The 27,652-nt window shown below is 41.3% G+C and overlaps 1 protein-coding gene across 2 annotated transcripts in view; it reads left to right on the top strand.

Annotated features, from left to right (window-relative positions):
- Nucleotides 1–1,301: 1,301 nt before the first annotated feature.
- Nucleotides 1,302–27,652, top strand: part of LOC144495534 (protein sel-1 homolog 3-like) — an 83,715-nt gene continuing 57,364 nt past the window's right edge. Inside the window, exons 1-9 of one of the 2 annotated variants that reach the window (XM_078215607.1) lie at nt 1,302–1,397; nt 1,530–1,661; nt 12,622–13,186; nt 18,465–18,591; nt 21,127–21,248; nt 24,038–24,153; nt 24,370–24,428; nt 26,046–26,178; nt 27,010–27,145. In XM_078215607.1, the coding sequence (XP_078071733.1) occupies nt 1,563–1,661; nt 12,622–13,186; nt 18,465–18,591; nt 21,127–21,248; nt 24,038–24,153; nt 24,370–24,428; nt 26,046–26,178; nt 27,010–27,145 (1,357 nt within the window). In that variant the 5' untranslated portion in view covers nt 1,302–1,397; nt 1,530–1,562. Of the gene's footprint in view, nt 1,398–1,428; nt 1,662–12,621; nt 13,187–18,464; nt 18,592–21,126; nt 21,249–24,037; nt 24,154–24,369; nt 24,429–26,045; nt 26,179–27,009; nt 27,146–27,652 lie in introns of those variants that run through there. The other variant, XM_078215618.1, reaches the window with a different exon arrangement.

Genomic DNA, 27,652 nt, shown 5'->3' with positions numbered 1-27,652 from the left:
AACTTTTGGTAAGCAGCAGAATTGTTTCTGCTGATACTGTATTCCGTTGATTTTGCACTAAATTATTTGTTTTTAATAATTTGCTCTGAAGAAGTCACACAGCCTCGAAACTTTAGCTCTATTTCTCTCCCCTGGTGCTGCCAGATCTGTTGAGTTTCCCAGCATTTTCTGTTTTTATTTCAGATTTCCAGATCTGCGGTATTTTATTTTTATTTTAAATAGCAAGTTTTTTAAAGTAACAATCTTAAACTAAGACTTGTAGATCGATATTGGATCACAACGTTCTGTTCTTTCAATTATTGTTCCAATACATTTGAAGAATTAACTTAAGCAAAAGTATTTTAAGAACTGCGGTGTTTAGATTGGTTTATTGAAAAAAGGGAAACAGAGGACAAAGCCTGCTTAGATAAATACAACTGTGGAGCAAAGGATGTTTTCGTCAGTTTGCTATTTTGAATATATGATAATTCACTCGAGAAGGCTTGGCTTGAGGAATTCGGCTGCGGTGATTTGTCCAAAGTAGTGGGCGATGACAAAGAGTAAAACAGAACATCCCTTAATTAATCCTGTTTGAGAATTGTGTTTATAGCTACGTGGCAGGACTTGAATGAAAAGTTTTCTGGTGCAGAGCTTACCTGTAGGAAATGGCAGCACAATTTACCGATTCCCTAATCTTGCCTAACCCATGTACAGACAGAAAATAGAAATGTTGTTCTTGAAAGTAAGTGGGAAAGCCCTTAGCTCATCGCTACTCCGAGAAGGAGCACACGATGAAATTACACACAGACACACACACACTGTAAAAGCACAGAGCTGCAAAAATCTAGACATTTCAATGCCACTTGTCCATTTTAACCGCCGGGAGCTTTTACTCCACTAGGATGCGGCGGGATCTTCCTGGGCTTCTCCACTGGGATGCGGCTGGATCTTCCTGGATTATTCCATCAGGATGCGGCTGGATCATCCTGGGCTCCTACCAGGATGCGGCTGGATCTTCCTGGGTTGCTCCCACCAGGATGCGGCTGGAGCTTCCTGGGCTCCCACCAGGATGCGGCTGGATCTTCCTGCATCTTCCTGGATTATTCCACCAGGATGCGGCTGGATCTTCCTGGGTTGCTCCCACCAGGATGCGGTTGGATCTTCCTGGATTATTCCACCAAGATGCGGCTGGATCTTCCTGGGTTGCTCCCACCAGGATGCGGCTGGATCTTCCTGGGTTGCGCCGTCCCCGCAGCTCCCATTGGTGCTGCGATTCCCGGAAGTATCTGTGGAGGCTCCACGTCCGCCAGAAGCAGCAGGAACACCTGCTGGCGCTGCACTCCCAGATTGTGGTTTGCTTCAAGTTTGCTCCCAGCGTGGGACGGCAAGGAGGGTGGGCGTCTGGTTGGAAAGCCCAGGTTAGGATCTATTTAGCCACTGGACTATTTTCTTAAACCTCTAAATTCATTTGTATTTATTTTAAAAGTCTTGAACTACTGGTTGTATAACTCGCCCTCACTCGGCATGATCAAAACAGTGGTTAATTCGAGGATATAAAAACAACAAATGGAACCTACAAAGTGATGGAAGTGGAGATGGTGACCAGACTGTTTTTGAAGTCCACCTGCAGGAGGATGAGGAATTCCCATTTGCTGCCATGCCTGGGTTGGTTAGTCATCCTGGTAAGTGATATTGAACAGGGATGGAGGGGCATGCTGATGGCAAAAATGTTACTGTTTCGACATGTTACAATTGCCCTGAGCTTTTAAAAAGTTTATTTACTGTCACAAGTAGACTTACGCTAACACTGCAATGACGTTGCTGTGAAAATCCCCAATCGCCACACTCCAGCGAAACACTGAGGGAGAATTTAGCATGGCCAATGCACTTAAACCAGTACGTCTTTCGGACTTTTGCGTTAATCATGACTCTGAAGCTGTTATCATTCATTGTCAATACTCTGAAATTTACAGCAACTTGTATCCGCACATGCACAGTTAAACGCTGCAGGTGATGCTGTTTCTCTATTGGATTCACTGTTGGAATCCTCCCAGTCAGCTAATGAAAACTTGCCCTTTTTACACTATTCGCCTGGCTGTAAAACATGTGAAAACGTTATGCCTTTTCAGCAACGCAGGCAACACATTTTGGGAACCCCTACCAATGGACTGCCCTTTCTGTGGCCTCGTGGAGTCCGTGGACCATGTCTACGTTCTGTGTTTTAGGCTGCACACCCTTTTTGGTTTCCTCAAACACCTCTTATTGATGTTTTGTTTGCACTTCAGTCCCACGCTCCTGATCTACGGGCACCTGGTGCGGAGAGGGGCGGGTTGGGATGCCGACCTCCTCGTGAACCTGCTCCTGGGCCTGGCGAGACGCGCCATCAATAGGTCCAGGCAGCGGGCGATCGACGGGGCCGTCCATCCCGACTGTCTGCCCTTCTACCGCGGCTACATTCGCGGCCAGGTGTCTCTGGAGAGGGAGCATGCGGTGTCCACGGGCGCGGTTGACACCTTCCACGACCGCTGGGCGCCGCAGGGGCTGGGGTGTATTATTGACCCCGATAATCACCTTTTGGTTTGACGTTTTAAGTTTCCTTTCGACTTTGTTTTTGGTTCGGGCTGTTCCCCCCTTCCTTTTGGGGAGCCGCCCCTTTTACTTTGCCCCTAAGTTAATTTGAGTTCGTTTACTTGATTGGTGTCGAAAGAAATACCAATGGACCCATGACAGCCTCTGGCCCTTAACCATGACTGCCAGCTGTGCTGTCGAGGGATTGCTCCTTCAGGAGACTTATTCTCTCATGGGATGCGGTCATCACTGGCAAGGCCAGCATTTGCTTGCCTTTGAGAAGGTGGTGGTGAGTTGCTTTTTAGAATCACTGCAGTCAATTTAGTGCAAGTACCCCTACAGTGCTGTTGGGGAGAGAGTTCCAGGATTTTGGTTAAGTGACAGTGAAGGTTTGGCGATATGCTTCCAAGGCTATGGTGAATGGCTTGGAGGGAAACTTGCACCTGATGGTGTTACCATATATCTGCTGCCCTTGTCTTTCTAGGTGGTGGAGGTAAAGGGCCTGGAAACCTTGGTGAGTTGCTTCAGTGCACCTTGTATATAGTAGACACTGGTGCCACTGTGTGTTAGTGATGGATGGAGTAAATGGTGGATGGCGGGCTGATCAAATGTGCTGCTTTGTCCTGGATGGTGTTGAGCTTAAGTTTTGTTGGAGCTGCACTCTTCCAGGCAAGTGGAGAGCATTCCAATGCAGTCCTGACATCTACTATGCTGTGTAGATATTGGGCAGGCTTTGGGGGATTGAAGAGGTGAGTCACTCACCATAGAATTTCCAATGTCTGACCACCTCTTGTAGCCACAGTGTTTATATGGCTAGTCCAGTGATTTGCCAGTAATATCTGGGCCATGGGAACTATCTTTCAGGCATCTTTCTTTAGGAAGGAGGTTGAAGCCATGGAGAGGATATATATGCATTCAATTGGCATCAGGGTTTAAATTTTGAGAGATAAAGAAATTGAGATTATTTTTACTGCAGAGAATGTTAAGGGTTTGAATAAGATAAATCAGTAAAAGTTATTTCTACTGGTTGTTGTGTTTCTAACTCGGGGCTCATAAATGTGCTGCTCTAGTTATTCTTGTGCAAAACGTGACTCTGATTTTGTAGTTAGCAGGGAAGTGGCAAGTAACATTCATGCCTAAGTGTCAGACAATGATCATCTCAAACAAGAGAGAATCCAGCCATCTCCCCTTGACGTTAAATGCTATTATCATTGCCGAATTCTCCACTATCAACATCCGGGAGTTACCATTGACCAGAATCAAAAGAACATGAGAGATTGTGAGATTTTATCCCACAAAGGTTGTTAGGAGATGAAATCTCCTATTAGGAGCCATACCAGAGTAAAAATCCTAAGTCGCGTTTAAAAAGGAAGAAAGTGGGTGAATATCTGAAAAACTAAACCTTGCAAAAGCACAGAGGAATTAAAGTAATTCACTATTTCCTTGAAAGACAGCCAATTGAATGGCCTCCTGCTGCCCTGTTAAATTCTATCACTTTAGCTCCTGGTAGGGGATGGATCTGGGGTTGGAAACTGGAAAGGGGGCCAGTTCTGGGTCTTGACCCCACACAGCGTGATTTAGGCATGTCCATGAGAATTTTCAAATCCTTAGCCAATTAAAGGTTAGGGAGCAGGCAATCCAATCGGGTAGGCTTCCAGTGCTGGAGGGTCAATGGGAGATGTTCCAACACTCAGATCAGCAGCCCTACTAGCTGAGGAGTTGCAATCTGGAGTTGGAGGCTGCGAGGGAGAAGTAAAAGTAAGTACATTTTTATTTTTTTTAAATGCCACAGTTACCTGGCAATTATCCTGATGATTGCTTGATATTTGGTATTCCTCAGATAGTAAACCAAGCTGTGTCCATATGCAGCAAGACCTGGACAACATTCAGGCTTGGGTGATAAGTGGCAAGTAACGTTCGTGCCTCATAAGTGTCAGACAATGACCACCTCAAACAAGCAAGAAACCAGCCATCTTCCCTTGACATTAAATGCCTTTATCATTGCCGAATTCTCCACTATCAACATCCGGGAGTTACCATTGACCAGAATCAAAAGAACAGGAGAGATTGTGAGATTTTCTAGTCAATGGTAACCCCTGACTGTTGATAGTGGAGAATTCAGCAATGATAATAGCATTTAACGTCAAGGGGAGATGGCTGGATTCTCTCCTGTTTGAGATGGTCATTGTCTGACACTTAGGCACGAATGTTACTTGCCACTTCCCTGCTAACTACAAAACCAGTCACGTTTTGCACAAGAATAACTAGAGCAGCACATTTATAAGTCCTGAGTTAGAAACACAACAACCAGTAGAAATAACTTTTACTGATTTATCTTATTCAAACCCTTAACATTCTCTGCAGTAAAAATAATCTCAATTTCTTTATCTCTCAAAATTTAAACCCTGATGCCAATTGAATGCATATATACCCTCTCCATGGCTTCAACCTCCTTCCTAAAGAAAGATGCCTTAAAAATAGTTCCCATGGCCCAGATATTACTGGCAATACAATGACAAGTTCACAGTGTCCAACATTATTATTGCATAAAAAAGCAGCAATATTCCATAAATTGCTGGCCAATTTATGCTGCTCCACTGCAACCCTCACAAAAATGGGAGCTCGCAGCCAACTTCCATATAAATGTTAAGAAATTGCTGGATTAAGTGTAAATATGAATGACTCTTAATGTAGACACTTTGGACTTTTTTTGTGTTACAAAGATACTGTTAATGATTTAATATCCAGCCCTGATATGAAACTCAACCTCGAAGATTCAGAAAAGGAGCAGCTGAAATTGGAGTCTCAGCAAGAAATAAACTGTTCCTGGAGGCTTTTAAAATTTAAAATGGAAAAAAACCCTTATTTTTCCCTTCTCTTTCAATATAATCTTTCTTTACCTTCCTTTATTTGTCTTTCTATAGCTAATGTACTTTTTATGTGGTTAAGTAGACAATTGAACCCAGTGTTTAGGATGTCCTGTTGACATTGCTGCACCACTATCGGTTTGTATTTCCAGTTCATTTCTGGTTTAAAAATAAAATGACATGAATATTAAGGGGGGGACAAAATCTAATTCTTACTACAGAATGTGAGCATCTAGTTATTCTTGAGCAAAACTTGACTCCGATTTTGTAGTTAGCAGGGAAGTGACGACGCTTGCCAGTGACCATGAAGAAGGCTGCCCACAAAGATTTAGTGATCTCTGTGGTGCGGATTTCACCTGTCCAAAACATTGCTTTCATTCTGGCACCAGTTATAGAGGATCTCTGACATCTGTAACAGTCACCAAGCAGGCTAAGCAAACAACGACATTGAAGAAGTCTCACAGACAGCAAACCAGGAAGTTACAAGCATGCTTATGTGTTTACTTTTTCAAATTTTTGTAGAAAGCAAATTAAAGATTGGGACATACACATGGGATTACAGTAGAAGCTGAAATACCAGCTGCAATTTTCCAGCCCTTCCCTCTGGCAGGATCTTTCGTTCCTACCGAAGGCGACCCCCGTGGAGGTTTCCCCGGCAATGTGGTCAGCAAACAACACAAATAGCCATTGACTTGCATAGAAATAGAAGATCCTGCAGGTGGCCAATGGTGAGCTGCCTCCACAGCAGGAAAAGCTGCCACGGTGGGGAGGTCAGAAAATCCCGGCCATAATAAACATACGTTAAAGCAAACATTTCTATTGTTTTAAAAATCACTAGAATATTTTTTATCATGGAATGGAGAAATTTAATATTTCACAAATATAGAATTAGAATTTCGGGGCCAGTGAGGTCATTCGGTAGTAAGTATGACTTTGGACATTGTTAAAATATCTAATTGCATCTTATTTGACCAGGTGTAACTTTTGCAAGAGTTTTTAGAGTGAGGATTATGGAGAAAAAAATAGAAGTTCATGTTAATTCAGTGTTTTCTAATGATTTCCATGAGTGGGAAATCAGTGAAAGAAACTTCTATATTTTTGCATTTAACTGCAAATGCCAGAAGTTGCTACCAGTTTCCCTGGAAATGATCATAGAAATCATAGAAATCATAGAAATCATAGAAACCCTACAGTGCAGAAGGAGGCCATTCGGCCCATCGAGTCTGCACCGACCACAATCCCACCCAGGCCCTACCCCCCACATATTTACCCGCTAATCCCTCTAATTTACGCATCTCAGGGGCAATTTTAACCTGGCCAATCAACCTAACCCGCACATCTTTGGTCAACACTGACAATTTTGCTGTTATTACAACTGAAAAATCTGGTCCATCATAACTGCAGTGGATCTAATTGTTACAAGTATAGAGATAGGTGTCGTATTACCTCTTTGCTTTTATACTCTAGACTTGTTTATGAAACCAAATATCCTATATATGTTATCAATTTTTCCTCTACAGTTTAAAGATTTGCATTTTTGAATCCTTAAACTGTTTAAAGTTTTGCCATTGTAAACCTTTTAAAGATTTGCTATTTAGAATACATAATCTGCCATCATTCTTCTCCCAAAATGTATCACTTCATATTAAATCCATCTGACATCTATCTGCCAAATCCATTATTCAAAATATTGTTCTTGTATTTACAAATATACACACGAATACGTTCTTTCTGGCAGAGGGGAAACGTTCACATTTTCCCACATTATATTCCATCTGGCAAATTTCTGGCCATTCATTTAACCTATCTATATCCCTTTGCAGACTCCTTATATCCTCCTCACAACTTAGATAGCTATCATTGTGCCTTCAGCAAAGTTAGGAACCATACATTGAGTCCCTTCATCCAAGTCATTGATATGAATTGAAAATTGTTGAGAGCTGAGCACTGATCCTTGTAACACTCTCCTTGTCACATCTTGCCAACCTAAAAAAGATCAATTTATCCCTATGCTCTGCTTCCTGTTTGCTAACCAATCCTCTATCCATGCTAATATGTTACCCCTACACATGAGCTCTTATTTTGTGTAGTAACTTTCAAAATGTGGCACCCTGTCAATTTTTAAAAATTCATTCATGGGACATGGGTGTTACTGGCTGACCAGCATTTACTGCCCATCCCTAGTTGCTCTTGAGGGTAAACCACATTGCTGTGGGTCTGGAGTCACATGTAGGCTAGGCCAGGTAAGGATTTCCTTCCCTAAAGGACATTTGTGAACTGGATGGGTTTTTCCAACAATCGACAATGGTTTCATGGTCATCAGTCGATTCTTAATTCCAGATTTTTAAAAATTGAATTCAAATTCCACTATCTGTTGTGGTGGGATTCGAACCCTAGTGGTATTATCACAAGCTGAAATCTAGGCCATCACCTCCCCGGAAGTGTGCCTTCTGGAAATCTAGGTACAGCACATCCTCAGGTTTATCCATGTTTCTTGTTTCTTCCTGTATTAATCAAGCACAACCTCCCTTTCAGAAAACCGTGTTGATTCTGGTTGACTGAGATTTTCTGAGTACCCCGTTACAACCTCCTCAATAATCAATTCCAGGAATTTTCTTATGACGGGATGTTAAGCTAACTGGCCTGTAGTTTCCTGCTTCTGTTCCTTCCTCTCTTGAATAGAGGAATCCAATTTTCTATTTCCCAATCTAATGAGATCTTTCCAGAATCTAGGGAATTTTGTTAACTGAAAAAAATGCATGTACTATCTCAGCAGCCATTTCATTTGGGACCCTAGGGTGAAGTCTATCAGGACCTGGAGAATTGTCAGCTTTTAGTTCTAATAATTTTCTCATTACTCTTTCCCTGGTGATTGCAGCTGTTTTAAGTTGCTCCCTCCCTTTCACCCCATGATTCACAATTATTTCTGGGATGTTATTTGTAACCTCTACAGTGAAGACAGAGGATGGATTCTCTGGTCCCGCTACAGTTAACGGAGATTTGGCTGAGCACCAAATTCTCTGTTCTTGCTTGCAGCAGTGGTGGGGTATGAACAGACGGATAATTCCGGCCATACACAAAAAATCTGTTGAATTCATCCGCCATTTCCTTATTTTCCATTATTATTTTCCCCATTTCCATCTCTGGAGGACCAATACTCACTTTACTTATTCTTTTCCCTTTTAAATATCTGTAGAAACTCTTACAATCTATTTTTGTATTACTAGCTAGCTTTCTCTTGTTCTTTAATTTCTCAATCCTTATTAATTTTTTAGTCATTCTTTGCTCACCTTTGTAGCATTATATGTTTTTTCTTTCAATTTGATGCTAACTTGAACTTCTTTAGTTAGCCACAGATGACGTGTCCTTTCCTTAGAATCTTCCTTTCTCACTGAAATGAGCGGCACGGTAGCACAGTGGTTAGCACTGCTGCTTCACAGCTCCAGGGACCTGGGTTCGATTCCCGGCTTGGGTCACTGTCTGTGTGGAGTTTGCACATTCTCCTCGTGTCTGCGTGGGTTTCCTCCGGGTGCTCCGGTTTCCTCCCACAGTCCAAAGATGTGCGGGTTAGGTTGATTGGCCATGCTAAAATTGCCCCTTAGTGTCTTGAGATGTGTAGGTTAGAGGGATTAGCGGGTTAATATGTAGGGATATGGGGGTAGGGCCTGGGTGGGATTGTGGTCGGTGCAGACTCGATGGGCCGAATGGCCTCCTTCTGCACTGTAGGGTTTCTATGATCTATGAAATGTATCTTTACTGAGTATTCTTCAGGTGGTGGGGAAGCTTCTCGAAATAATTATTCGGAATAGAATGAATAATCACATGGAAACACGTGGGTTGGTTAGGAAGAGCCAGCCTGGATTTCTTAAGGGCAAATCAGGTTTGCAGCTCTTCCCCGCACTACCTTCCTGCCCAGAATGTCATTCCTGAGTCTTGGCTACTAGAAATTAACACAAATATGAACTGAACTCACCTTAATTGAATAATGCCGGTGGATCTTTTTAATGTACACCTGAACAGGGTGTTCAACATTTTATCTGATGCAACACCTTTGAAAATTCATTATTCCCTTGGTATTGCACTGCCTTGTCATGTGTTTAAAAACTTAGATATACTCGTCATGCCAGAAAACTGACAAGCTGATAATGTAACTGCTCCATTCAAAAATAGAGAAAGGAATAAACCTCACGTCAGTAGCAGCTAAGATTCTAGAAGCTATATTATGAGGTGAAATTATTAGAAAGACATGAGCTATTAAAGATCAGCCAGCGCAAACTCACTGGGTGAAAAATATTTTCTCTCATCACATTTGCTCCTTTTCAAAATCACTTTAAATCTGTGCTCTCTTGTTCTCGATCCTTTTACAAGTGGAAACAGTTTCTCCATCGACTCTATCCAACCACCTCATGATTTTGAAAATCTTTATCAGATCCCTTCTTAGTCCCCTCCCCTCCAAGGAGAATAATTCCAACTTCTCCAATCTCTCTACATAACTGAGGTTTCTCATCCCTGGAAACGGCCATGTAAACCTCTGCTGCACTCTCCCCCATGCATTCACATCCTTCCCAAAGTGTGGCACCCAGAGCTGTACACAATACTCCATCTGAGGTCTAAGTTGTATCTTATAGAAGTTCAGCATAACCTCCTTGTTCTTGTACTCTATGCCACAATTATTAAAGCTTAGGATACTGTCTCCCTTTATTAACTACTCTCTCTTCACCTGTCATGCCAACTTGAATGACTTCTGCATGAATACACCCAGGTCCCTCTGCTCCTGCACACCCATTTAGAGTTGTGTCCCTTATTTTATATTATCTCTCCATGTTCTTCTTACCAAAATGAACCATCTTACAATTTTCTGTATTGAACTTCATCTTCCACCTATCTGCCTATTCCACCTTGTCTGTCCTTTTGAAGTTCTACACTGTCCTCTTCACAGTTTACAATGCTTCCAAGTTTTGGACCATCTGCAAAATTTGAAATTGTCCCCTGCTCACCAAGATCTAGATCATTAACATATTGCAGGAAAAGCAATGGTCCCAATACTGACCCACAGTGGAAACTCCACTGAAAACCTTCTTCCAGCTGAAAAGTATCCATTGGCCATTACTCGCTGTTATCTATTATTAAGTCAATTTTAATCCACGTTCATACTGTCCCTTTTATTCCATGAACTATAACTTTACTCACAAGTCTGTTGTGTGGCACTGTATTGAATACCTTTTGAAAGTCCATGTACACCACATCAATACCATTACCCTCAGTCCCACAGCACTGCGGTGGGCCTTCTAAACAGCCCCTGTGGCCATCTCTGAAAGATTTCCCAGGAGAGATGATTGAACTTCAGCCTGCATCCATTCCCACAGAATGAAAATCCTGTCCCCTGGTGGGATGAACCAGGAATTTTCCACACTTGCACTTCCTGCCTTGAGGATGAAAATCCATCCCTCTGTGTGCAAATAAGTCTCTATTACTTTCTGTTCTAAATCACATACGTTTAATTTAAGAGTTTTGGGAAGAAGCCCAAACTCCCATGGTTTTTTGGGAAGATGTATTGCAATGAAATTTAAAAGAAAAATAATATGATGTATTTTTGTTATTTTGTGTCCTCAGCAACACAGGATGCATATTATTCCCTAGCCTCGGGGGATGGAGATGAATTTGAAATGTAAATGTCTGATTCTGTAATCCAATTGTTTGTAGAACAATAAGCTAGGTTGTGTAAACTGGTGCAAGAGGGAAACAGCATTTTTTAAAAAGATGTTATGACCAGGTGAGAAGGAATGAACTGGCTCCCCACTATTCAACTTTCTCCATTGGTCACAACAAGGTTGAAGTTTCTTTTTTCAAGTCAGAGTGCATTGAACTATTTAAGCTATGAGCAATGCTGAGCAAATCAAACAAGATTTGCTTGAATCAAAGAAAAAGCAAAGTTATTAACTACTAAATTTGAGAAAACGAATACAATGCAATGTTAAGCATTCGGCACTCATTCAGGCCCGTGCACATGTGCACACACACTCGCTTGCACCCACGCTCACAAGTACGCACACAGGTATCGGAAATATGGGGAGTTGGAGTCCAAATAAAATAGATAGAAGAATATACAGTTAAGTGTCCTTTGATTTTCCAAAAGAAGTAGATCTTTGAGTTGGCTAGTTTCTTGGGTGCGGTCAGATGCAGAAGATATTGCAATTATTGAGATCTTTGTTTGCTGATAGATTTTGAGTTGGCTTCTTGAACCTGGCAACATACTTATTCCACGAGAGAGAGAGAGTAGTGTTCAGCCTGTTTCCTCTGCTTAAGACTTTCTTGACACCATTTGTATCATCTGCGATCTCTCTAGTGGCTGGGCAGTCTTCTCTTAAAATACTTCACTCATTGTGTATTTCCAGGAGGTTTTGGGTGTCTGTCTGTGGCAGATGTTGTTTCAACATCCAGTATTTTGCATTTTGTTTGTCTCTTCCTTAGACAGTCACAAGGTTTGATAGGTGTCTGTATTATAGGAAATGTCTCTCTTTTCACACTCCCTTGAGAGTGATTTATTTGTTTCTCAGCTTCACATTGGAATGTAGCCTTGCATTTTTAAGAGGTTTGCTCTATCTCAGTTCAAATTACTAAATTTTGAGTCTGTTGAAAGTTGAAAAGTTATATTTTCAAAAAATAAAGGGGCATAGCCTTGTGACAAAGATCATTTATAATAGCTTTACAGACCTATAATGGTATTGATGCCACTAAGTACAACAGGTGAATTTTTTCCACCACTGGAAGCATTGGAAATGGTTGGCTTTAGCAGCATCAGTTGAAACTGTGGCAATGTCTGGGTCATCTTAAACCAGAGTACTATAACTGGCCGCTGTGAAGTCACAAAAACATTTGTAAATTAAGTAAAATGTGTAATTAAGTTCCAGCTTTTCCAAAAAAGACTGATTTCTGTAACTAACAAATTCTAAAGTTTAGCAAAGCAATGATGATAGGATTAGCACTCATCTGCTTTAAGTTTTTCTTAGTATTTTTCTGAGTTTCATTTTACTGATGTATCTTGTTTGCTGATCAGAAAACACTAAAAGGCCATTTCAGATGATATATATATGAGATAATTAAAAGGTCTAAAATACTGATACTTTTAATTGAAAAAATAAATGCCATTCATGTTGTTCAGATGGTGAATTTAATAGAAATTTGTATTTTATGAATTCTTTTCCAGATGCCAATACCTTCACTCAGTAAAAATACCACACAAACCACCTCTGTTCTGCAAACTTCAACAGACAGACTGCATAAAGGTTTCATCCGATTTATTAATGCAGCTGATATGATCGAGGCTGACTACAAACTTCCCATTGAATATTTATGTTCTGAACCCAGTACTGTTGGTGTTGAGGTGATAGTTTCAACCGATGTTAAAACTGGAATCACTATTTACAGGAAAAGATGGAAATGTGAGAAACATCTTCATACCTTGAGAATTCGGACTCTGTGGGTGAGATTTCCAAGCATCATGTTATACAGACCCGATTATTTGATTCGACGTTCCTTTGTCATAAATAATGTCATTTTAAGAGCTTGGATTATAAATACTGATTTTGAAGCTTACAAGAATCTTAATGCGGCTGTATATGAACAAGCTATGACTAGAACCTACAAATTACTGAAGACATTAAGCCCTTATGAACGGCCTTACAAAGATCATAAAGAATGCCTTCAGTGGGACAAAGAGAAGATACAGGCAATAAAAGAAAAGCAAATACCACAATGTTTGCTTGAAAATGGTACATGCCTTTTATTTCATTTACTTAACCAAAGTTCAACATAGGAGACCATGTGCTGCAGTTGGCTGTACAGAAAAAAATGGCTGCTCTAGTCTAATTTCTTTGGGTTACTTTTCCTCCACACCTGTTTATTTATTTTCCTCAAGGGCTTTATTAAATTCTCTCAGATGTAGAGGTACGCTCAGCCTCAATAGTTTCCCAGGTAATACCTACTATATGAACAATTGTAGAAATTGATTATTCCCAGATAGTCCAATTGAATCAAAGATTATTTTAAAATTACAACATCATTAATGCAATAGGAATACCTCAGATATACTAACATATTACTGAGTTCAGACTTGTGTTCGTTCATGAGTCTGTTTTAGCCCTCTGTTTTTCGTTATCCTGAAAAGAACATCATGTATGAAATAAGCACTGAAAATGAAGATGTACATGAAACATACATCGCGGAGAGATTTTTGACTTTGCTTTCAAGAGGGTAATGTAATGGAACAGATCATCTGCCTGTTTTAGAAGCTGCCTGATTATCATTCCAACAAAATATTACCCATTTGACAAATATACAGATCTACCCTGCACTTAAGGCATTTTCTGTCTTTGTAATTATTATGAGATTAATCCTTTTTACTTTGGTTACAATTTTGTATCAGTCAAAAAATGCATAGGCATTATTCCATTCAAAATATTTCAAACTGAGTCTGAAAAACAAAGGGAGACTCCAAGTTAGTGTATGGTGGCACTGGGGCAGTACGATGGCACAATGGTTCGCACTGTTGTCTCACAACGCCAGGGACCCAGGTTCAATTCCAGCTTGGGTCACTGTCTGTGTGGAGTTTGCACATTCTCCCTGTGTCTACGTGGGTTTCCTCTGGGTGCTCTGGTTTCCTCCCATAGTCCAAAGATGTGCGAGTTAGGTTGATTGGGCCATGGTAAATTGCCCCTTAGTGTCAGGGGGTTAGTAAGGTAAATAAGTAGGGTTATGGGGATAGAGCCTGGGTGGGATTGTGGTTGATGCAGACTCGATGGACCGAATGGCCTCCTTCTGCACTGTAGGGATTCTGTGACATAATGCAGAAAGTTTCAAACTTACTTCTGCTGTTTTAAAAACTTGTTCAATGCAGCAGATTGCTAACTGTCATGGACATTATGCACAGTTAGCATTTTCTGGATTAGTGAATGAAAGATTGAGAAAATACAATATCAGATTCTATCATGTTGGTGTTACGAGTTTGTGCTTGTGTAGAAATATTTCTTCCTGGATTTGCCTACTGGAGTCCAAACATAATTGACTGCGAAATACTGAGGTCTTTTGATGGCATGATGCTCTATCAATGTTAGCTTGTCTTTATTCTCAATGTACTCTCAGTAGCACCGAAAGAAAATCTGGTCTCATATAATATAGAAACTTCTTTGTTCATCCTGAGATTTGCATCAATTGGTGGTTGTTAATTACCCTTGCTCATGGGCATTCTTCAAAATTAAATGTGGTGGTATTCTCTCCCTTGCTCTCATTGTGCATGGATCAGTGTTAAATTCAGATCAGAATTTACAGGCTAAAACAACTAAAATATTGTTTACAATTCAATAGAATTGTTTACAAGAACAAAAGTCCAGCCAACCTGAAGAGAAACAATATGAAATACAAATACCATTTAAAGAAAAACCTATTGTCACTTGGTGGTACAAAATTTGAATATTACTGGAAAAAGAGACATGCTGGCGAAGCTTTTCATCTTGCACTCATCAGGACAGTTTCACAAGAATACCAAATCTCAGAAACAACAATTTTTACTGTATGAGAAAAGGATGCTGATTGTTTGGCGAATGGATTTTGATTTGCAGAGGTGTTGCCATGGAGGATGCACCAGGGAACAGTTAATTGCTAAGCTTTTGTTTAAATTCAAACTAGGCAAGTTACTCTAGTAGAAGCCTTTACTTGGGGAATGAACTGGACCATGGCTGTCCCCCAAGTGTGAACATGTTCTTTCTGTTTGCAAAGATCAAGGCTCTGCGTGTAAATAAATGTAGCTTCTAGAACGCGGAGGTGAGTCACACTCTGAATCCAACAGATAATAGATTTGTTGTTGGTGTAATTCTGAGCACAATCAGGATTATCCAATCATGGAATCACATTTAAAGTTGAACATCATATTCTGAGTTTTGGTTGAGTATGGTCTATACCTTGCCTGTTGTGAACAGCCAAAGGGATGTGCTGTTTGATATGATCCACCGGTCATTTGAATGTACAGCCTACGTACCTAGCACACACAGGCCAGAATTTACAGGCTACATTAATAATTTATGCAGTAGGCAGAACTCCTTTTTGACTTGAAGGTATCATCTTGTTAGTGGAGAATACCACTTGTGTTGCTACTGCATGGTAGCAGTCTGAAACAGCCAGCTTCACCTGTTGCTTAAAGTTTTTGAGACATTTTATCCTTCAAAAGTAATCTGAGGTGGACTAGACACTTTTCAGGACAGAAAGTAGTGGTCTTAAGTCCATTCGTGAGTTTGTGCAATGCATGGTAAGTAATGATTATGGTTGCCATTATCCCGCTGGATGCTTTAATGCGTCCTATTTTGACATCAAGCTTGCACGATAATGGGCTTGGGCCATTAACTCATATTGAGTTATCTTTCTTAAGAAATATCTTTGATATAAACAGAAAGCTGGGTTTAGAGAAACAAAGTCTTGGCTAGAGGAATATTGTATTATCAATTTAATGCCTTCCTGAAGAAAGGCATTCAAAGAATGTGATTTTTCCATCAGATGCTACAAAAAGTCTAATACATTTAGGTGCCTATATTTAATCACTCCATTGGTTTGAAGTTGAGTTTTGAGTGAATTTAACAATAATTAATCCCTAAATGAGAAAACATACAATCAATACAAATGTATTTGTATACAAGCAGAAACTGTTTCAACTCCTTCTATAAGAATGAACATTCTGGTCTGTGAAAATTCATTCAGTACACTCATTTCTACTCATTCACGATGGATAGACCAAAACCTCATGGAAGACCATTGTGATTCATACTGAAATCGCTATTACTTAATCAATGAAGTATCTGATCTATTATTAACAGGAGGTCGGATGCAAGGGTAGAAGGGTGGCTTTCATCACCCTACCCCCTGCCCACTTCCCAATGTTGGGTTCCTCAATCAGGCATCGAGTGCCCTTGAACAAGGAATGCCATCTTCCCACCCCTGCAAGATCCCATCGATTTTGCTGTTCAGACATGCCATGAGGTTTTTGATTTGATTTGACTTATTATTGTCACATGTATTAGTATACAGTGAAAAATACTGTTTCTTGTATGCTATGCAGACAAAGCGTACCATACACGGAGAAGGAAAGGAGAGAGCGTAGAATGTAGTGTTACAGTCGTAGCTAGGGTGGAATTGTTAGAGAGTTTAAGAGAGTTAGAATAAAGTTTTAGAAGCGTAGAACGAGAGTAAGGTAGAATTAGAAGGTATGCTGGGCACAGCTTGCAAGAAGACGCCTCGCTCTGGTGCCATATTTGGTAGACAGATGGACCCTCGCCCACTGCTGCTTGAATATTAGCAACAGTGGATGAGCCCATTAAGAAGGCATTAATTGACCATTTGAATGTCCTCAATTCATGTCTGGATGAGAAGGCAACCCATTAACCTCCTCGCCCTGGACTTAATTGTGTGGAGGCAGGAAGGTAGCAGGGTCCCCACTGCAGTATAAGGGTCTGGCACAATAGGGTTAACGTGGCATTGAGTACAGTGAGGTAAGAGAACACATAACCTGCACCTAGGGGTCAGTCTAGCGTTGGACAGAGCCAAGTGCGTAAGCAAGCTTGGGGACAGCTCCTAGCTTGAACTCTTTATTGTATATATGTACATAATTCCTATAGTTAAATACATACAGTTAACCTACTTAAGACTGTGAAGACTTCATCAAGACTTGGTGAAAGATATCCAACACCCTACACCTGGTGGCAGCTCTTGGAAAACGCCAGAACCTCAGAAACTGGAGCAGAAATTCAAAAGCTGGAAAATTAAAGGAGTAGCAACTTGACGCAATTGGGTGGCAGGGGGAGGGTGGGTATTGGGGAAGTCATCGGAGGCTGGCAATGGGGGAGCCACTGCACATGCGCCAATCTCCCAGTAGGCGCCTCGGGTGGGATTGCCCCCCCCCCCCCCCCCCCGCCTCCACTACCGGCATGAATCCTCCTGTGGACTCTATGAAGCATAGAGTGGTAAAATCGCCCCCATTGAGTTAATTGGGCCTGAGCACAGTACCATCCACACAGTGATGTTAGAGAACAGAAGATCTGGACCTAGGAGTCAGTCTAGTGTTGGACATAGCCGTGTCTACAAGCAAGTAATGAACACAGTCCCTAGTTTGAACCCTTGACCATATATATTTGTACACAGTTCATGTAATTAATAAGCATATACAGTTCACCTACATGAGAGGACAAAGACTTCATTCAGACCTACCAAACGGTATCCAACATCCCGCAACACCCGCCCAACACTCTACCCCTTGATTAAATGCCACCTCTTGCCTCCAAACTCAATGCTGGGTGACACTGAATTCTGCCCCAAGAATCTTTGAAATCACTGTTGAGCTGAATTGTTGTCTACAGCTGTTTGGTAAATTACAAACACAAATTGTACAAAATTTATTCATCTTGATTTAAAAAATACAACAAATCATTGCGTGGCCATTTTATTTTTGAATTGTTCCCCCCATTTTATTTACAAATACTATATTCCACAACATGGAAAAAGTGAAGTGAATAGCATAGATGCGATATTCTGATCACTAAAAGGGGCCTGAATTTCAAAATGATCTCTGCCTGCTATTATTTATTGTTTAATCATTGTTAGGTGCTGCTAATCATCATACGTTTTTTCACCTAGAAGGTTGTTTGGGTCTGGAACTCGCAATCTGAATGGGGAGGAGAAGCAGAAACCCTCAACTCATTTAAAAGGTGTCTGGATCTGGACCTCAAGTGCTGTAACCCGCAGAGCTATGAACCAAATGCTGGAAAGTGAGATTGGGCTGGATGGCTCATTTTTCAGCCAGCCCAGACATGATGGGCCAAGTGGCCTCTTTCTGTGCTGTAAACTTTCTATGATTCTACCACGAGTCTTTTTTAGCTAGGTTTGACTTTTTTGTTCAGGTCAGATTTTTCTCTGGCAAATAGATTTAATTTTAATGGAGCCTTCCCTTATCAACAGATTATTTCATCTTGAATACGTTTACGTATGATTATTAACTTTCTTTTCTTCTAGATGTTGTGGAGCTACTTAGTTTCCCATTTGCATCGTCTGGTTTGAATTTTGGAATAACAAGGAAACTAAAAAAATTTAATAACCCGGAAGTGGAAGTGGCAAGCAACCGACTTGTTAATAATCCGAGGTATGGCCAGAATATTCCAAATGGTACCCTTGTTGACATTCATATTTGTAATTTATAGTTCTAATATCCTGCTGACCTACATTAGAAAATAATACAATGTCTTGAATTGTGTTTTGAATTGAAACAAGGCTCAGCAGATACACATAGCAAGATACTCCTTAAAACCGACCACTTTGACCAAGTTTTTTGCTGTCTATATTAATATTACCTTATGTGGTTCAACGTCTAATTCTGCTTTAAATGCACCTTGGAATGTCTTATAACAAAATGTTGCTATTTAAATTGTTCTAAAGAAGACTTGTTCAATCTTTTCACTTGCGAGTGGGTGCACACTTTCACCTTTTCTCACTCAAGGGGTTGATGAGTAAATTTCAGAAAGCTAACATTAAACATGAACTTCAAATAAAGTTGAGCGGTGGAATCTTCCCCTCAGTGCACAGAGTGCTGCCTGAGACGAGAAAACTGGTGTGTAACTGGTGGAAGACACCAGTGGGATGCCAGAGCTCCAGGAGAGTCAGGGGGCACAGGTGAGTGTAGTGGCCATCACTAAGGAGAAAGTTCTGGGGAAACTGAAAGGTCTGAAGGTGGATAAATCACCTGGACCAGATGGACTACACCCCAGTGTTCTAAAAGAGATAGCTGAGGAAATTGTGGAGGCATTGGTGGTGATCTTTCAGGAATCACTGGAGGTAGGGAGGGTGCCAGAGGACTGGAAAGGAGCTAATGTAACACTGCTGTTTAAGAAAGGAGGGAGGCAGCAGATGGGAAATTATAGGCCGGTTAGCCTGACTTCAGTCATTGGCAAGATTTTAGAGTCCGTTATTAACGATGAGATCGCAGTGTACTTGGAAGTGCATGATAAAGTAGGACTGAGTCAACACGGCTTTGTCAAGGGGACATCATGTCTGACAAATCTGTTAGAGTTCTTTGAGGAGGTAACAAGGAAGTTATATAAAGGAGAACCAGTGGACGTGATTTATTTAGATTTCCAGAAGGCCTTTGACAAGGTGCCGCATAGGAGACTGTTAAATAAGTTCAGTGCCCATAGTGTTAAGGGTAAGATCCTGGCATGGATAGAGGATTGCCTGACTGGCAGAAGGCAGAGAGTGGGGATAAAGGGGTCTTTTTCAGGATGGCAGCCGGTGACTAGAGGTGTAGTTCAGGGGTCAGTGCTGGGACCACAACTTTTCACAATATACATTAATTATTTGGAGGAAGGAACTGAAGGCACTGTTAAGTTTGCAGAGGATACAAAGATATTTGGAGGGACAGGTGGTATTGAGGAAGCAGGGAGGCTGCAGAAGGACTTGGACAGGTTAGGAGAGTAGGCAGATAAGTGGCAGATGGAATACAATGTGGAAAAGTGTGAGGTTATGCACTTTGGAAGGAGGAATGAAGGCATAGACTATTTTCTAAATGGGAAAATGCTTCGGAAATCAGAAACACAAAGGGACTTGGGAGTCATTGTTCAAGATTTTCTTAAGGTTAACGTGCAGGTTCAGACAGCAGCTAGGAAGGCAAATGCAATGTTAGCATTCATGTTGAGAGGGCTAGAATACAAGAGCAGGGTTATACTTCTGAGCAGTTTTGGGCCCCATATCTAAGGAAGGATGTGCTGACCTTGGAAAGCGTCCAGAAGAGGTTCACAAGAATGATCCCTGGAATGAAGAGCTTGTCGTATGAGGAACGGTTGAGGACTCTGGGTCTGTACTCGTTGGAGTTTACAAGGATGAGAGGGGATCTTATTGAAACTTACTGGATACTGCGAGGCTTGGATAGAGTGGATGTGGAGAGGATGTTTCCACTAGTAGGAAAAACTAGAACCAGAGGGCATAATCTCAGGCTAAAGGGACGATCCTTTAAAACAGAAATGAGGAGGAATTTCTTCATCCAGAGGGTGGTGAATCTGTGGAACTCTTTGATGCAGAAGGCTGTGGAGGCCAGATCATTGAGTGTCTTTAAGACAGAGATAGATAGGTTCTTGATTAATGAGGGATCAGGGGTTATGGGGGAAAAGGCAGGAGAATGGGGATGAGAAAAATATCAGCCATGATTGAATGGCGGAGCAGACTCAATGGGCCGAGTGGCCTAATTCTGCTCCTATGTCTTATGGTCTGCTTGTACAGCCGTGTTTTCTGTCCAGATGTTAGTGCACTCTAGGCAAATAAAACTGGGGACGTGGTTTACACCGTCACTCTGGCGGGACAGGGCCACTCACTCACTCTCTCTTCCACACACTCTGTCACTCTCCCACTCTCTCTCACTTGCACCCTTTCCCTCCCTCTCTCCCGCAGTTTTTCCAGAATCTTTCTCTCCTACTTACCAGCATTTTGAGAACTATCTCCGGGGGCCACACTGGGGGGCTTTGCAGGCCCCATCCGGCCCACAGGCCACACATTGGACAAAGCAAACACACGTGTTAAGTTGCTTCTGAAATCGGTTTTCATAGTTTAGACAACGTATTGCTCAGAGTTATTTGTGGAATCTTCTTGGCCTGTAATATAATCAGACTATTTCATCAAAATTGTCTGATAGGTTTACTGTGTCAATGTGGATTTATGTACTACATGAATGTAAAAGGCCCCTCTGTGGAGTTTTTCATCACGTCAATGAGAAGCAGAGCTATGCCACCCCATTGCTGTTTCTAACGCAAGATGGTAAGCCATGTTTCTGAAATTGCCAGATAATCATAGCATTTGTAGTACTGAATTGCTGCTTTCAGTTTCCCTTTGGTAAGGAGGTGACTGTGTGCATGTGGGAGAAGTTGTTGGAAGTGATGATTGCCTTTTTGGAGACGGGTAGGAATGGAATAAGCAAACGTTGCAGCAGATGAGCGCAGAGGGGTTGGAGGAAGGAATACAGTAGTTAACGGTGTCATAAACGAAAGAAGAGGAGTAGCACACCATAGTTCTTGTCCATTCTCCAATCTAAGGAATTTTGGAAAATCATAATCATAACTATCTCTGCAGCCATCACCTTTAGAACCCTCGGGCGCAGGTCATCAGGTCCCGGGGATTTGTTGGATTTTAGTACCTTAAGTTTTTCCAATACGTTTTCACTGCTGATATTAATTACCTTAATTTCCTCACTCTTTTTAGCCCTGAGGTCAGCCTCTATTTCTGGTATTCAACTTGTGTCTTCTAATGTGAAGACAGACACAAAATGTTTGTTCAATGCCTCCATGATTTCCTTATTCCCCATGATAATTTCTCCTGTCCCTGCTTCTAAGGGACCAGTGTTTACTTTAATTAATCTAATTCTTTTTGTATACTTATAAATGCTCTTACAATCTGTTTTTATATTTCTAGCGAGTTTACTCTCATTTTGTTCCCTTTTTTATCAACTTTTAATGGCTGCTTGTTAGTTTCTAACACTCCCAATCTTTGGACTTGCTGCTCTTGTTTGCAACATTTTAAGCCTCTTCTTTTAATCTACTACCACCCATAACTTCTTGCGTTAGCCACTGATGGATCTTTAGCCACCGATGGATCTTCCTGGCTCAGTTTTTTGCTTTTCAGTGGAATGTATTTTGTTGTACATTTTGAGTTGCTTCTTTAAATCACAGAAACTTTACAGTGCAGATGGAGACCATTCGGCCCATCGAGTCTGCACTGGCTCGCTGAAAGAACATTCCATCCAGTCCCAGTTCCTGCCTTATCCCCGTAACCTTGCACATTCTTTCTTTTCAGATAGCAGTCTGATTTCCTTTTGTAGACCATGATTAAACCTACTCACTAGCATGTGGCACTGGGAGCAATCCTGAGATTGCCACAGATGTGGGTAGAAGAAAGAGAGAGAGAAAAGGCATGGGCGGCACAGTGGTTAACATTGCTAACTCACAGCACTAGGAACCCGGATTCAATTCTGGCCTCTGATGACTGTGTGGAGTTTGCACGTTCTCCCACAGTCCAAAGATTTGCAGGTTAGGTGAATTGGGCATGATAAATTGCCCTTTAGAGTCCAAAGATGTGTAGGGGATTGGACAGGGGAGAGGGCCTGGGTAAGATTCTCAGTCAGAGAGTCACTGCAAACTCAACGGGCTGAATGGCCTCTTTCTGCACTGTAGGGATTCTATAGCATCTCGGGCTGGAGTGGCCCTTTGAAGACCACCTTTACATTACTAAATACAAAGCATCCAGAGCTGCCAGGCAAGACATCATAGAGGGGTAACCCCTCCAATGGATGAGCAGCAGCTGCAGCCATGCTCGATGTCTGTGATCGATGTGGGATTGGAGGCTCCTCGCAAGATGGAATGCTAGACCTACCACCCCTGGTCTACTGCCAGGTGGTGGCCTCCTGGTTGTGGCCCCCTTGGCTATGTTTTGGCTACAGCAGGAGACCTGTATGCCAAATGGAAAATTCCAGTCAGCATGTGCAAAAAGATCTTCATAGGTTCTTTAATTGACTTGATTGGCAACCGACAAATGGTGGGCAGGTAGCTGTCAGCTGACACCCAGTGCTGTTCCATCCAAAATGGCCCAGAGGTGGGAACATGTTAGCAAGCTGGCACGCTGGCTGGTAGTGGGTAATTGCTGGCTCACCCGCATCCTGCCCCGCCTCTGAAACCAAATGAAAAACTGAACCTACCACCTGAACAGGTAAAAGTAGCCACAGTTTGATGTTCCACTGGGGATGCAGTCTTTAAATTAGGTGAAAGGTCACGCCACCAGGCTATAGGTTTATTTAAAATCACAAGCTTTTGGAGCACTGCTCCTTCGTCAGGTGAAATGTTGAAATTAAATTAGATAGCAGTCCCTTAGTGCTCTGTTTAAGGGTTCAAATTTATACTCAGATCTTTGAGTAAGATTTAAACACACAACTTTCTGATTCAGAGGTGAGGACGAGGGTAAGATCTTGCAGTTATATAACACCTTTCATATGTTCCATAGCACTCCAGAGGCACTGAATTACTTTAGATGTGTTGACACTATCGTTAGCTGGTCAAACACGGTGGCAATTTTGTACACTGCAAGGGTTCACAAACAATTTTGGACAGAGCAAGAGTGGATTGAATGTTCCAAAGGGAATGTGGATAGCGAGAGCGATGGAGAGACAATCAGAAATGGCACTGTTATCACCTTCGAGCAGAGAAATCCTGGCTGTAATTTTCCCAAATTGCACAGAGTGCTGGATCAGGCGAGAAAAGCAGTGTGAAACTCATTGATTTCACAGCCCTCTTGTGAGAGTTAGTAGCCATAGCGGGATTTACGCCTGCAGAGAACGGGCCCTGAGAATTGCACCCCCCCATATAATGAAGCAATAAACAGAGTGTACATGGGTGTGGATAGAAAATAGAGAAGTCCTTTGAATGTGGGGTTTTCTTCTTCAATAGATCTGTAAGTTGGTAAGGCAGCATTTAAAAAGAATCTATAGGGCATTTAATCACCCACATGATGTTTGAGCTCCATGATGTTGGCAACTCTATGATGTTGTGATTTTCCTTCAGGTAACATTCACTTTCAGATGCTGCTGATCTCTGGAAAATACATTGCTGGAAGGTCACATTTCAAACTCGCATTGAGGCAATGGTGTCGAATGGATTTAACCTTGCAAGATAGAAGGGTATTAATGTGCCTTTTTTAATATTAAATGCATTCACTCTAATAAGATCACTTCTGTCTTCTGAGTGAATATCTGGTTTGCAATAACATTTCTACTTAACAAAGCAACTGATAAAGCTTTTCTACTCGATTACTTAATGACAATTCATTCTGAGTGAAAATGTTTGTGAATAATAATTTTCCAAGACATTATTTTGATTATTCATCTTTTTAATAGATGACTTTGTCAGTCAGCTATGGAGAAGAACTGCAAAACAGAGAAGATGCATTTTATGTGTAAGTTAAAATATATTGTTAGAAACTATTTTGAGATTTAATTTGCCAAACATCTTTAGTTTCTGAAACAATTTGTTATGGTGAAAATTTCTATTGTTTCAGGCAGGAAGGGGTTTAATTCAAACAGCTCTGATTTCCTCTCATGACCCATCTGTAAACAGAAAGGTGTTTTGTGTTTTTGATTTTCCCTTTTTTAAGTGGTGGCATATTTCCCCAACCTCTCAGTTTTAGTGAAAATGTTTCACTTTAAAAAAGAACTTTCATTTGGAAATTCTTTGCAATCACCACATGTCGTTAACAGTACAAATAGTGTATTATACATGTGTATATAAAATCATTATTTTAACAATAATGCCATGAACCTTGTAAACATTGAATTTTCTGTGACAACAGTCACCCAACCAGTCCAATATATGTGGGGAATTGGGGGTAATTTTCCTATCACGCTCGCCATGGGAATTGTAGTGGGCGGGGGTTGCTGTGGACAATGCAAAGTCCGTTGACCTCGGGTGGGATTTTCCAGTTTTTGGGGCAGTGTGGCTGGAAAATCCCACCCATTGTGTTCCAGAAGCATTGTTGAGTCCAAAGATCTAAAGGAAAAGACTTCTTGGCTGGATTCCGAGAGATGTAGATCACCTGTCAGATTCTAAGGATGGCGTCCACCTCTAAACTAGTAAGAGCGAATAAAATGTTGTAAAAGGAGGAGAAAACTTACCTGAAAGGAATGAAAGACGTGGAAATCCCTGAAGGTTGGTCCATATCCAGATGAGGCAAAGCACAGAACTCACACATCCTGAACTCATCATTTCCAACTATGAAAAATCCCTAATTGATTTGGGGTCCAATATATGAGTAACTTTAAACACAAAGTGGTAAGTGTAAGATGCTTGGGATAAAAAACCTAACTTTAAACCAGTGATTTCCAAAGCTCTGCAGTATTGAGGTTGTTCACAGGCCTGGGTCTCTTGCAGATTAATTGATTGCTATGATTAATTAACAACTCAATTATCATTGTATCACGCAACCACCGGGATGATAGAAAGCCAAGTAGATGGATCTCATTTTTTTATTGTCTATAGATTGCTGTGAGAAGTCTTGTGGCACAATGGATAGCATCCTTAGCCTCTGAGCCGCAAGCGCTTGTTTCAAGTCCCACTCCAGGACTCGATGGTCAAAGAAGGGCCATTCATGACGTGGCCAAACAGGTTGATTATCCACTTGTAAATCCTTCCATATATGGCAAGTGGTAAGAGTGGGAGAGATTCCTAGTTGGTCAACTGCAGAAGACAAGGAAAACTACTGCAGTACCTTGTCAAGTATAACCATGGCCCAATCACAAAGGTCCGTGGTTGCCGAGTACCTGAAGAGAGAGAGAGATTTCTGTGTTCCTGTGATAACTCAGGGAGATAACCATTAGGCATAGATCATCTTTATTTCTTCATTTGAGATAAACATAAACAGTAATTTGCTGGAGATGTTGTATTCTGTAATTCTGTGTAAGGGGCATCTTTATCGTGCATCCAACCAACACAATATGGATTACAGGATAAGTTACGCCCCTTTTTATGTAGAACGATGCAAACATCACTGTAATCTCTAAATTGTGTTACTTTCCAGTTATCCTGAGGATGTGCATCACAATGATTCAGCTGGGTACTTCGTACTTGGAGGCAGCAACCATGTGCGTGGTTTTGAGGGATTCATTGGTCCTGTGAAGTTATATCGACTCCTCGCCCTAAGGGGTCAAGAGGTAACGTTCGGATTCCAATTATGTGAATGGATGCACAAAAATGTTCATTGTTTGCTGTCTCCTCCAGGATGTTTGGACCTGTTTGTTTACTGTCGTTCACCTCAATTTTGAACATTTGGAGGTTTGAGAGGTGACTAACCTCACTATGTTACAAAACTGCTTCAAGAATATTGTGAAAGTGAAAAATATAAATACAATAGCAAAATATTGCAGATGTTGGAAATCTGAAAGAAATAAAACAGGAAATGTTGGAAACACTCAGACATCATTTTTGGAGAGAAAAAGAGAGCTAATGGCCTGAATTTTCATTCTTGAGGAGGTGGCGAGAGTCTGGTAAATTTCTGCTCAGCCCACCTTCCTCAGGAGAAAGTGCCCACAGAGGAGGAATCTTCATTACCGCGGGAGGGTGCGGACTTGAGAGTTGGGCCAGCCAACCCGGGAGAAACTCGGAGACTGCCACAGGGAAATCTAGAGTGATGGACCAAATAGCCTGAGGACTGTACATTTATTCAGTAAATCGGGTCCGTTATATTTGTACAGAATGCACTTTGATTAGTTGAGAACGTGATGGAATTCATTGGGAGTCATTTTTTAAAAAATATCTGATAAGTTTACAAAATGTATCAATCCTGAAAATTTCCTCCAGTAAATGTTTTTCTTTTCTTTCCTCCCCCATTGCCTTCATTACTAATAGAAATACCAAATGATCTTTTCAATAAATGTGCAGAATGGCGAGTGGGCAAGCGATCACTGCACCATCAAGAACCATTTATGTTGTGTTTAACACAAGTTCAAGCCGTATTTCACATCATTTCTTTCTTATGTTTGCAGATTTCAAATCCTCTTGTAACGGATCATAAATTCCATAAACATGTTGAACAGTACAATAAAAAATGCAAATATGTCACAACACTTATCATGAAGTATTTTCAAACGCTTGGATTACACAAGAAGTTGCAACAAATGAGTAAGTAACGTTGATGGAACTTATCAGAGAATTAAAATATACTGACTTGTGTGTGTGTGCAAAAAACAATATCAATTGTTATAAATAATCAATGTAGAGGAAATCATGGGCTAATTAAAGTTTGTGATGAGAAGCTCATGATTTACTTATTTGCATATTATAAATTCTAATAAAGCGCAAATCATCACAGGGAACTCAGGACATGGAAGATACGGGTATTGGTGGCGCAGTAGTTAGCTCTGTTGCCTCACAGTGCCAGGGACCCAGGTTCGATTCCCGGTTTGGGTCACTCTCTGGGTGGAATCTGCACATTCTCCCTGTGCCTGTGTAGGTTTCCTCCGGGTGCTCCAGTTTCCTCCCACAGTGTGAAAGACGTGCTGGTAAGGTGCACTGACCATGCTAAACTTCCCTTCAGTGCACCCAAACAGGTGCTGGAGTATGGCAACTAGGGGATTTTCACAGTAACTTCATTGTAGTGTTACTGTAAGGCTCCTTGTGACAACAATA

The sequence above is a fragment of the Mustelus asterias genome, chromosome 1 (genome assembly GCF_964213995.1).
Source record: "Mustelus asterias chromosome 1, sMusAst1.hap1.1, whole genome shotgun sequence".
In the NCBI taxonomy this organism is placed as follows: domain Eukaryota; kingdom Metazoa; phylum Chordata; class Chondrichthyes; order Carcharhiniformes; family Triakidae; genus Mustelus; species Mustelus asterias.
Note: the sequence above shows the minus strand (reverse complement) of the source record. Positions and strands in the feature narration are given on the sequence as shown.